We start from the raw sequence: 13,167 nt of genomic DNA on the forward strand, positions 1-13,167 counted from the left end.
TTGCTGGACACGAGTGCGTTGTTATTAAGTTTTCAGGCATCTTATTAGTTTAATTATCTGTATGCGATAAATTACCAATATATGTATTAATTTATAGAAAAAGTACAACAAATATTTCGAAAGAAAGTTGATTTAAATTTATTAAATAAGGGCAATGAGAATGTTTAAAATATTTATCATCAGAACTGTGACACACCGTGTTACACGGTGCACAGACACGCTGACTTCAAAGACGCCGACAAGGTTCGAGCTCCACGCTAAAGCGTGGACTTGCGGTCCACGGGACCCCGTGTTTTTTGCGGAAAACTCGTGGCCTGTACTGTATTTCTCTTTGCATATCATTTCCAGCCTCTGTAAGACACTGTTTTCAATATATGTGTGTTTTTTTTTACATTTGTTATTTTTCAAGCATTGAATGTCGCTGAATACTATTTGTTATATATATGCATCAGTAAACAACCAAATAATATTTACAGTGAGATTTTTTTGTTTTATATCGAAATTTTTTTCAAACAGGTTATGAAATGCTTATCGTTTTTCATCATTCGTTTACTTTTTGTTATTTTCATTATTATTTGGATTTATACGTGCTTCTAAACTTGAAAGTTTAGGCGCTCTTTTCTTTGATTTTTTATAATGTGCTTTGAAATTATGCCGTGTGATGTAACACGCAGAAACTTTAAATTTTACAAAATGTTGAATATAACCTTGAATTAATATTGATATGGAACAAGTGCTCGTTAGCAATATCTTCTTTGAAAAACATATTTTGCATCCTAACACTGATAAGAATATTGCAAAAAGTGTCTTGTATTTTTTTTTTTCCGAATGAAAAATACTTTTAAAAGTGATAATGAAAAGAAAACGCCATTCACTGTGGAAGGCTACTAAATACTTATTATGTTTTTCTTGAGAGGGAAGATACGAGATACAAATGTCATGCTCTTACGTTTGAATGCATTAATTAAAATGATTGATTACTTAACCCTTTTTCCCTGTTTTTCCTCTTAGCAATGAAAAATTCTAGACGACATGTGCATGGTACGTGTACATGTATATTAGAGATATCCAAACACAACATATAAATTCTGAATTTTAGCAGATGTTTAAAATGTTCTAATTCCCTGAATGATTGAATTTTACAAGCGATTATAGAAAAATGAGGGGTGTGTTTTTGATATACCTGCTTTTGTGTATTTGTGAGACTTTTGAACATAAGACATTACCTGAAAATGACAAGACGGCCGTGTTACCAAGTACAACCACCAGCAAACAATTAAAAATTATACGGGATATCTTAAATCAAGAAAGTTTATCGCGATTCTCTAAGATACAGAAACTTGAGACCTTGGTGATGGATGCAATTGATAGCAAAAACTTTAGCCAGGCCCTTGAGAAAAGGCTTAGCGAAGTTGTAAATGAATTGTCTGATTTGAAAATAAACGATGACATACGTATTACAGGAAGAGAACACAAAGCTCAAAGAAAAGATAAAAGATCTATATTTAATACTCAGTAATAATACAACCGTCGAAAGTGCAAACGTTCAACGCCTTAATGACTTGGAAATCTTATATCTGAAGAGGAAAACTTCATTTGTGGAAAATGAAATTCAAACGCTATCATTACATAATTTGTATATAAATAAACGGTTAGTATTTTTGATGAAGAGAGATCTGAACTCTCTTAAAAATGAAACAATCGGTCTAAATGAGAAATATGACAAAATGCTGCAAGAGAACTTTGCTTTTCAAAATCAAAGTATAATGAATGGAAGAAAATCCGTCCGTGTATTCGAGCGTCTTTTGTCGATGGAAAACGGTTGCGGACTCTTGTGGCATCTTTTAATAAAACAATGGAAAATTATCATCAAAAGGCAACAGATGTTAAAGGTAAGTTAGTAACTTGTGTCTTCTTACTTTGTCAAATAAGCCATTCACTTGTTATTTCATCTTTACGTTCAAATTTATTGTTTCGTATATCTTGCATGTAACTCCTATTGTAAAAGGCAATCATTATACCCCCGCTTGAAAAGTTGGAGGGTATATAGTAATCGTTATGTCCGTCCGTCTGTTAGGCTTTGGGGTACCAATCTCTTATCCGCAACTCCTCTAATACTACTGAGTGAAATTTAATGAAACTTTCACAGAATCTTTATTACATATTGGTTTTGTGCACCTCTTATTTTACTTTTTTTTTTTAATTCGACACGTATTTTAGGTTTCCCATAGCAAAACATGGACATTGCCATTATATTCTTTCCTATGACGTCAAATATGGATGATTCTGAATAACATTTGATACGACGAGTTTTTTGTTCCTCTTTTCACATTACCGTAAAACAATATATAGCAAAACTCGGACATTACAGGAGGCGGGGGGTATTATTTAGTGAGCTCATTGCTTAAAGTACCTCCAGTTTATTATTGGTATTGTGCGAGAGTCTGCTTTACGTAATTTTGTTTATCATTGTTTATTTTAAAATAATTCTGCCTAAATTTTGATAAAGCGAATTGCGATCTTAAATGATAAGAGACAAAACTCGATCAGGATCATTTTAAAGCGTTACGTTTTCTTTTGTAATGCATTATTTTTCTTTTCTCTTCCTCTTTGCTTAATTACTAACTTTCAGTGTTTGAAGAATTTTTGAATAAATTACTGAATTGTTATTTATATTTACATGTCTAACAGCGAAAGATTTCCGTGTTACAAATTGTGAAAAGGGTTGGATCCAGTTTGAGGAAAACTGCTACCTTTTTGTAAGGATGGAATACAATTTTAAAGATGCGATGGTAGGTGAATCCACAGAGAGAAAATATGCACTTGATAGAGTATTGAATTTTCAATAACTTTTTAATGTTACAGAAAAATCTCATCATTTTTAGGGGTTTCAATTTAATTTTGTGATGTATTTTTACAGGACTATTGTAACAAAGCTGCAGCTGGTGCTCACATCCTTGAAATAAAAAGTTCACGTGCAGAAAACTGGATTAATCTACAGCTTACAATACGAGGTAAATTTTCCTAAAAAGAATTTTTATATCAGGTAGATAAAAATATTTCAGTGATTTTTAAGTTTTTATTTTTAGGTTTTCAATATGCGTGGATTGGATTGACAGATATACTCAATGAAGGTAGCTTTGTCCTTATCTCAACTGGACTTAAACCGGAATACAAGAACTGGCACAGAAACGAACCCAACAATGGTGGGAATGTTGAGCATTGTGCTGAGAAGTGGAGTACAGGGCTGAAATGGAACGATAAACGCTGTGACACCAGACGTCCCTTTGTTTGTGAGCTGGGTCTTTAAAACACTACCTTCTACCTTACCAATAAGTTTTCTATTGATGTGTGTTCTATACGCAAAAGGACAAATGCGAAGCATAAAAATTCATAGCATTAGTAGCATATATTAAACTGTACATATATTCCAGCTGATAAAATCGCAATCAATATTACTGTAGAAAATGACCTACCTTTATATTTGTAGGATAAGCCTTTCAAATATTGTCTTAATTAAACAAATGAACAGATGAATGTTTTTTGTTTTTTTTTTTCAAATACTATACGAGGGTGTTTTGGAAAATTCGTAGGCTAGAATCGTATAATTAAATCCGCTTACATGAATTTTTCAACGTTCAATTTACATCATCGTTTTTATTTATTTAATAAATTATACATCCGTTCCTTAGGTGGTGTTTTTAAAATAAATTGTTGATATTTTGATTTGACAGCAACGACATGTCCAGGCGGCGCAACCTCAAAGATTGCACTTTTCTACTTAAGTGTGCCTCAGAAAAAAACTTTTTTTACACGAGTATTTGTCATCCGAAATTCCGTTGAATGAGTCATGTAGTACATTGTATGCCAAAATTGTACCATAAAAATTACAATTTTTAACCCCGTTTGGTACGTTCTTTGAAATTTCATCGTAAATTTTATATGAAATGTCCAATAAAGCAATAAAGGGGCTGTAATTATGTCAGAAGGGGATGGATTTCTTTTCCAATATTCTATAAGGTTTCACCCCTGAAAAACTGGCATAGATCTAGGAAATATTTAAATGGGCTACTGAAAAATTAAAAGCATTCAGAGTACTTATTTTTTTTCTATGTCAAAAAGATTAGAGATAAAAAAAATGTCAAATTTAATGTCGATTTCTAGTAAGGGTGTTCAGACTTTGTCCATACCTGCCTACCCTTCCGCTTTTGGCGTAATTCTTCCGCTTTTTACCACAAAATTACGCTATTACGCCATTTATATTAATTTTACGCTTTTGATATTTTGGTTTAAAATCCATTATGAACGTCTAAATTTAAAGTCATATGTACGACCTGCTAAAATCAAATAAGAAGTTAAGTAAAAGCAGTTAATAGAGGACCAGTTCGAAAACATACGTAATACATGTATACCTAGTAGTTATATGTAAACTGGTATGGCGAAGATTCGGAAGAGCAATAGAAGGCACTACTTACGTTAACTATTAAATCATATTGCAATAAGTACAGCCATTTCTATGCTCAATTTAGTTTATTTTAAGATTGCTTAAAACAAGATAGAGATATGTGAGTGTTTTAAATATGAAATACAATGTTATTATGTACGATGTGTGTAAACATGCAAACGCAAGCCTTCAATTAATTGATTTGATACAAATTGACCAAATACTTCAATAAGGGTGTGCGGTTGATTTGTGTTTAATATAGAAAATTGGTATTTTAAAACACTTTTTTTGCCAATAGATGATTCGAAAAAGTTTATGCCAGCTTTTTAGTAATGTACAATTTCAGTTGTTTTTAAAAATATAGTATCATACTAAAACGTGATTGATTACGCTTTTATCTCTAAAATTACACCAACAATTTACCGAAATTACACCCTTGCAATGAAAAGGGTAGGCAGGTCTGTTTGTCACGTCGAAAATGGACGTCGATCATGTGTGATGGATGTTCAACAAGCAAATATGTTGTTTTAATCAAATTAGGATCTTACATCACAATGTATAGATCTATTTACAATATTATATGCACTGAAATCAGCAGTTCATAATTTAATTAATTCCAATGAATCTAACTAAGTGTATGAGGTTGAAAATGCAGACATCGAAGGTTGAAAATGCGGACATCGATAAACAATGACGCCAACAAACTAAATGACGACAGCGCAGGGTGATCATGTAATGTCTTTTTAATTTATGGATAAAATTATTAATATACCAGTTATTAAACTTAAAATTTCAACATTTTTAAAAATATTTTTTTTTATCATAGACATCATAGTGTTAATTTCATCGTATCAGTTCTCGAACTTTCAGAACAACCCTCGTATATTCTAATTAAATATAAAAACGCATTATTCAAAAATTTCCTAAACAAGGAGTACTTTTTGGACATTTTATCGACTTTGCCAACAGCTTCCAATTTATATTAAGAAGTAAAAGAAAAGTTTTAAATATCTTAGGAGAAATGTGTATATTCTGCAACTTTGGAAAGAATAAAGATGAAGTACAGAAGTACATGTAATTATTTTTTTTTCTTCTTTATTTTATGGATGGTACATGTAAATGTTGGCAGCGCATTTGAAATAGAAAGTTATTTCTTCTTTTTTTAAAGATTCAATGGAAGGAAATATCTTGCTTTACATTTTCATTTTCATTAAAAGGTGATTTGGTATAATCCACTGAAACATAATACAGACACCAATGTGATAACACACCTTGAAGAAAAAAAACGCACTTTAAAACGTTCAAGTTGCATTACAATTGGGAAAGAATCAAGGCACTTTGAAAAAAATAAAGTGTGTTTAAGTTGGTACAAAATCAACAAATTGTGAAAAAAAAATCAATGTAAGATTAGAGTGTTTATCCCATGTTTAACCCTTTATCCCGTTGATATAGCTCATGTGATATCGTTTTCGTATCACACAGTCGTGACGTCACAATGGGTTTTGCGTAAGAGTGATGAAGTAAAATGAAGAAGAGTCCTATATAAAAACAGTGTTAAACATTATTTTTGGTGTAAAAAGCATGGGATAAAAAGAATCTCACATGATTTGTAGTTAGATATGATTTTTATCCAACTCGTTGTGTGTTTTTATCCCCTCGCCAAGGCTCGGGGATAAAAACCACACGACTCGTTTGATAAAAATCATATCCAACTACAAATCATGTGAGATCCTATACATATCAGCATTTTATTTTTTACAATGGAGATAATTAAGACATTTTGAAAAAGGTACGTGTAAAATACAAATAGCTCTATCTCTAGTTTAGTAACAGACAACATCATTTTGTTATACTTCTTTCTAAAACTAATGAATTGATCTACCCTTATCAAGAACGAGGAGTTAACATATACATTCAGAAGGTCCCTCAGCTCAACTTTATCATTTCTATCCAAATATATGTATTTACGTATGTATGAAATCAATTACGTTACATACATAGAAGTAATTTGAAATAGCATTCGTTTATATGAGTTTTTGAGAAATTATAATGGATTGCGTTAAACATTTCAGTTGAGAGAGTAATGTGGCTTAGGGTTATTTTTATTGATATAAAAAAAAACGAGTCAGCCTTATTTTTAATATCTATTCACAATAATAAGAAAGACAAATAGTATAGATTGATAGATGAATAGATTAGAAAGAGAGAGGAAGTAAGATAGAAGAGTCATGGTTTGAAAAAATTATAATTGCTTTCCTCCCTGAAAGTTATATAAGAGTTAAATTTTTTTTGCTTCAAACTTAAACTTCAAGCACTTTTACGGAGAGGAAAGATAAAAATACACATATTGATACGAATCTATTTGGTTGGCAAAGATACCTGCACATACATTTAGGCATCTCTTTTAATTGTGACATGGGATAGAACTTATGATTTTAATAAGAAATGAAAATTTTACGAACTTAATATACAGAAAGCGCAACCATCTGATTTGAATGACGTCAAGATGAACATAGCAAACAGATATTAATCTCGTAAACCATTGAACAAAAAAGCCCTGGATAGAGCAAAAACAGGGACACCTTCAAACAGGAGACGTAGAATCAGGTGTTTCGGAGGAGTAGACATCCCCTACAGAGCAGCCACACCCATTGCGAGCTCTAGGTGTTGATCGGGTATACGGTATACTCCTCAGTCATAAAGTTGAACAAGCAAAGACTACAAAGAAACATATGGAAATAACAAACAGTATTCAAGATCAAAAATCCATAAAACAATACAAAAGAAGGGCAGAGCAAACCCGGATCTATTGAATATCAGAGGTGTGATCAGGTGCCAAAGAGAAGTGAGCATTCTTGCATATTATAATCCTCAATACGAATATAAATACTCGTATATTACTTATTTTTTTAAGTTATTTTGCTAGTTATCCTAATTGTGTTTTTTTTTATTTCAAAAGTACTGCTAGCGCTTTGATTTTTAAGCGCTGTATTTGTGGATTTTTTTTTTACAAAGTGTGTTTTGAAAAACTGTTGTTAAATGAAACGTGCAGAAAGTCATAAGGCTTCCTTAACCTTAAATAATTATATGCTTGATTTAATGATGATATGTAGTACGCTCTAACCAGAGATAAAATCTTTGAAAAATATACGTTTTTTGCAACTTACAGACCCTGAGACGTGCTACTACCCCAAAAAAGCGTGTAACTTCCGTGCGCTTTCCGTTTCGTGCAAACCGTGTAGCGTTTCGTGTAAACCGTGCAGCGTTTCGTGCAAACCGTGTAGCGTTTCGTGTAAACCGTGCAGCGTTTCGTGTAAGCTCCAAAGCGTTTCGTGCAAACCGTGTAGCGAGCGTGCGAGAAACGTGTGAGAAACGTGCGACTTTCGTGTAAGAACCGTGTGAGAAACGTGTGACTTTCGTGCAAGAACCGTGCAAGATTCATTCGGAAGTCATTTCATTTTAAATATGGCTATCGATGGGTTAGGATGTCAAATTGTATTAGTATTTTATAATTGAATTAGTTATGCTTGTGATATTTAAAGAGTAAAAACAAAAACATGGAACAACAAAATGAAATAACACGGTAATGTATAAAGTATATATTTGTTTGTTTTCTTTTTCTTCTAAAGAAAATGTGTTCAAATTAATCAACTATATACAATAATTTAAAGGGCATTGAATTCCATACACTATCAACGCGATCATGCCTTCTTAAAAAAATTTTTTTTTCTCAAAAAAAGAAAGAAATACCGGTATTATTTTTTTTATTTAAAGCAAAAATATATCGGAAATCGCCCCTTGTCTTTACATTTTAAGTACGCAAAAGAAAGTTTTGAAATAATGTATCATTTAATACCATTTAATACATAAAATTTGTTGCTCATTATTGTCAAATCAATGGATTATAATTTGAATTTACATGCACTGACGAGCGCATGTTTAGAAACGGAGGAGGGGGGGGGGGGTAAATTTAATTACTAGTTCAGTCTTTCATTTCTTGTAACTTTCAATCTAATGTTAGTTTAAATAAATGCTTATTTCATATTCTTTTTTAAAAATCTTTTGTTAAATGAGTGCGCAGATAAATCTCTTAAAAATATATTGGAATCTTCTTTCCGCCTTTGAACTGTGATCAAGGTAATTTACAACAGCGATCACGGGCTCCGAGTGCATGGCAACTGAAAACCTGTTCGGATATATGTACATGTTGAGTTCACTTACTGACACCTGAAAATTATGACTTTTTTATTTCTTTGAAAGAAAATAGTTCTATAAATATTTAATTGATACAACTTATATATAAGCGGATTTCATCTTTTATTTGTAAATCCGAATTTTTAGCCGTAAACAGTAAAAATAAACAGAACTGATTTGATAGTCTTTTCATGAATATCATGTAAGAAAAGTTCAAGAGTAAATCATGAATATTTGTATATTATTTGTTTTATAAATCACGTACTTTTTATTTCATCTAAGATATTTCAGTTTTCTTGTAATATACCTGAAAGCCGGTGTAAAGATCGATCTACATTGTATGTACAATGTATAGTTAAATGCCGCGAGTTTTAATTACTGTACACATATATACATACGTCTAGTCGGGTTTTGAAATGAAGGATTTTACAGTATGATGAGTATACCGATCTTATTTGATAAGCCTCATGTAAAAAGAGAAAGATAATAAAAATAGATTAAGACATCACATTTACCCCCCCCCCCACACCTTTACTGGTTTCCCTGCTATAGATAATGCTTATAGGTAAGATTAAAAAAAAATCTTTAAAAATGTATCAATTATCGTTAGAAGAGTATATAGGAATATTTTATTACTAAATCAAAATCAAGAAAAATAATCCGCCTACGGAAATCAAGCACAATATAATCAATACTACATGTATTTAAAATCAATGAGTTCATATTCCTTCAGTAAGAAATCGATTTTTTGTATAATTTATTAAACTATTTAAATGCAAGAAAAATGAATGAATGACTAATATAGAAAAATTGTATTTTATCAAACAGCATTCATGATATCGGCATTTCGTTTTTTAACATTTGGATAAATAAATAAATACGAAATGGCAATTATTTATTAATTAATTACAACTGTAAGAGTATTTAATATTTCTATCTGTTTATATGAGACAAGTGTTCTGATATTAAATTTAACAACTGCTAAATGTGGCTTTGTGAAAGATTTCCATATACTCGGTAATTAATGATAAAACCGCAATACTGTTTGAGATATTCCGAGTAGAAAATCCAAACCGAGGCCAAAACGTGCGAGAATCGTGTACAAAGCGTGTGAGAAACGTGTACAAAGCGTTTCGTGCAGCCTTTCGTGTAAACCGTGCAGCCTTTCGTGCAAAGCGTTTCGTGTAAACCGTGTAGCGTTTCGTGCAAACCGTGTAGCGTTTCGTGTAAACCGTGCAGCGTTTCGTGCAAACCGTGTAGCGTTCGTGTACCGTTCGTGCAGCGAGCGTGTGGGGTAGTAGCACGTCTCAGGGTCTGTAGATATGATAAGAAAATGAGAAAACAAAATAACTTCTTCTATTCTAATGAAAAATAATATTGAAGTTTAAAAATATCATCTTGATATCATTGGAGAAGATAAACATAATTAGATTTATCTTGAACTAGAAGGATGCGAGACGTTTTATATTAACCTTATTATACTAATTTACTAAAGTTGATAAGGGTTGATAAAACTTCGCTTACTGGTATATGTAATCAAGGGACAAAAAGCTCTTAAGACTACTAGTGCTCGGTTTGTTAAAGAATTACCTTAATTTAATTTTGTATATAAAATGATTTCAGCAGATGCGTTTTATTCATTTTAATATTCCTTAAAAGAGAGGAGAGCAATGAGGGCTACGTTTGTTTTATATTTACTTCTCTGTATTTATAAGACGTTTGGAGGGGAGGACAACATGGTGGAAAAATCATCCTCGTTGCCAAGTACGACCTCTGGCAAACAATTAAAAATTATACGGGATATTTTAAATCAAGAAAGTTTGGCGCGATTCACTATGATACAAAAAATCCAGACCTTGGTCATAGACGCACTTGATAGCAAAAACCTTAGCCTGGCTCTTGAAAAAAGACTTAGTGATGTTGTGAAGGAATTAGGTGACTTGAAGATAAACGACGACATATTACAGGAAGAAAATATAAGACTCAAAGAAAAGATAAAGGATCTTTATTTAATGCTCAGTAATTATACAACCATCGAAAGTGCAAACGTCCAAAGCCTAAATGATTCGGAAATTCTATGTCTAAAGAGGAAAAATTTATTTCTGGAAAATGAATTTCAAACGCTTTCGTTACAGAACTTGGATATGAATAAACAGTTAGTATTCTTAATGAAGAAAGATCTGAACTCTCTTAAAAATGAAACATTCGCTCTTAATCAGAAATATGATATACTGCTGCAAGAGAACTATGCTTTTCAAAATCAAAGTTTGATGAATGGAAGAAAATACACCCGTGTAATTGAGCGTCTTTTGTCGATGGAAAACGGTTTGCAGAGTCTTTTGATGTCTTGGAATAAATCAGTAGAAAATAATCATCAAAAAGCCACAGATGTCAAAGGTAAGTTAATTATTTTTCAGCAAATCCTTTGGCAAATGTGTGACTTCAATGTTATTCCAATCGAGTGTTCAAATTCATTGTTTCACAGGTACATGTACTTACATGTAGTAACTGAACTATTGTAAAAGGCAATTATTTAATAATGATAGTGCTGGAGATGCTTATTTAAGTAATTCTGTTTACAGAAAATAGAATAAATTCTTTCCAAAAGTTTAAAGTGAATTTGCTTAGATGATAAGTGTGTAAACTTAAGATAATTCAAAGCTATATCAATAAGGCCAGCCAGCTGCCAAACTTGTAACATTAAAATACAGAATTATATTTAATTTAATCCTACGTGAAAAACAGCGAGATACGAGGATATGCAATGGATAAGAATATTTTTTTCTCTATTATTCTAAGCTCTTTAATTTTCTAAAAGTTGATTGTATGATAAAGTATATAACAGCTAACAGTCTGGTGTAACTATTTATAGATTCTAAAAAACATACTTGCATAAAGTTTAAAAAAAAAATGGAAATTATCTTCTACAAAATAGCAAAAGTTCTTACTTTACTTATAGCTTATGTTTACTTATTGTTTTAAAAAAAGGAATTAAAGTTAACTTTTTCTTTTATTAAATTGATGATTTGTAATATGGTCGGATGTAACAGTACCTTGAATAAAAATCTACTTTAAAGTCAAATATACATGTATTTCATTTCTTTTAAAAAATTATAATAAAAAAAAATAATAAAACATGCAATAATAGTCTTTTAAATTATTACATTGCCTAATTTTAATTTGATGGAAACAAATTATGGATTAATATCGTGTTTTTATATCTATAAGTTTGTTTTAAAAATATGTCAGAGAAAATTGTGTCTTTAGCTTGTTCATATTATTTTCAATGTTAAAAAATAATATAACCAATGTAGCCCTTTCATTTTGTCAATCCATAAATATATCGACACTCCATTAAAGCATATTGATCAAGCACGACCTCATGAATTGGCTACATGGTGACCAAGTCTTCCAACAATCTATTGGAACTTTTATGGGAACCGATTGCCTCCCGTTATTAAAGACCATTTTAAATTTGTATTGATATAAAGCAGATTTTTTTTTTCAAAATCTTATACGGATATAACGAATTACGGATAAAGCGTAGTCATTTCATAGAAACTAGTGACTTCGTTATAACCTTGTTTTACTGTATGTAAAAAAACACTTGGCCTTGAACTTGACATTTAGATATTTTCATTGTCAATGATTAAAGGTAATTTGCATTCTTATTTAGAAATATGTTGGTGAATTTGAGATAAAATTACCATAGAGATAGACACATCTTGTTCATGTTACGATATCTTTACTTAAAAAAAGTTAATGGTAATATAACAACCAAGTTCTATGAAAAACGAGATGACTTTAACTTTTCAATCATCAACTTCCCTATTTATACATGCTCTACGCATAAAAAAATTTTAAAACAAGGTAAATTATTGACAAAAAAGTTGATGAAACAAAAACATCAGCAGTCTCAATTCATCAAGTTTTATTGTCGATACAATGACCTTGTTAGCAATTACAATTTGTCATTGAGTCAACTGCTGACTGACGTTTTTCATACTAATTGTTAATCCATTATTTATAATCTGTATTGTCGCCCGCAAGGCACAGTGGTTAGAGAGTCTGCTCTAGAGTCGCGAAATATAGAATATCACACTGCTGTTTTGATCTCGGCCCTGGTATCAACCCGAGCGGTTGGTATCGGAGTACATTTAATTATACATAGGTCCCTGAACAACTTTCATAATTACTAATCTTTTTCCTTTTTTTTTTCTCACAAGAACAGTATTTTAGGGTTACTTTAATACCAATCATAGATTTACCTGTTCCAAGTTAATTGTAAAAATGTACTTGGCGTAAACGTTGTCATTCAACGACATTAGTCGACTGTTTGTAGCAAGAACCACTGTGCACTTAAATAACAATATTCATATAAATCATAGGTACACAAAGGTCTATTCTAATAGTTTATCAAGCGATTTTGAAAAAAAGTACCTTGTCGCTAGTGACGTCCAATTATAACCGTAATTTTTCCAACAAGCAAAGATTCAGTAGATAGTGATTTAAATTTCCCTCCCTATTTT

General features: G+C 31.4%; 1 protein-coding gene across 1 annotated transcript; it reads left to right on the forward strand.

The window, feature by feature from the left end:
* Positions 1 to 1,067: 1,067 nt before the first annotated feature.
* LOC134235246 (C-type lectin domain family 4 member M-like) lies at positions 1,068 to 3,525 on the forward strand. The gene is made up of 4 exons (XM_062717378.1): positions 1,068 to 1,892; positions 2,692 to 2,792; positions 2,921 to 3,014; positions 3,090 to 3,525. Exons 1-4 carry the CDS (start codon positions 1,856 to 1,858, stop codon positions 3,308 to 3,310), a joined length of 453 nt encoding a protein of 150 aa, XP_062573362.1. The 5' UTR covers positions 1,068 to 1,855; the 3' UTR covers positions 3,311 to 3,525.
* The last annotated feature ends 9,642 nt before the right edge of the window (positions 3,526 to 13,167 follow it).

The sequence above is a fragment of the Saccostrea cucullata genome, unplaced genomic scaffold (genome assembly GCF_032062105.1).
Source record: "Saccostrea cucullata isolate Sc308-1 unplaced genomic scaffold, CSIRO_AGI_Scuc_v1 ctg3620, whole genome shotgun sequence".
NCBI lineage: Eukaryota > Metazoa > Mollusca > Bivalvia > Ostreida > Ostreidae > Saccostrea > Saccostrea cuccullata.

What these genes read in the sequence shown, in the direction of transcription:
- LOC134235246 (XM_062717378.1), top strand. Translation starts at nt 1,856, where the DNA reads ATGGAAAATTATCATCAAAAGGCAACAGATGTTAAAG. An exon ending in ACAATTTTAAAGATGCGATG is followed by an intron (nt 2,793 to 2,920) that starts GTAGGTGAATCC and finishes GTATTTTTACAG; the next exon opens with GACTATTGTAACAAAGCTGC. An exon ending in TCTACAGCTTACAATACGAG is followed by an intron (nt 3,015 to 3,089) that starts GTAAATTTTCCT and finishes TTTTATTTTTAG; the next exon opens with GTTTTCAATATGCGTGGATT.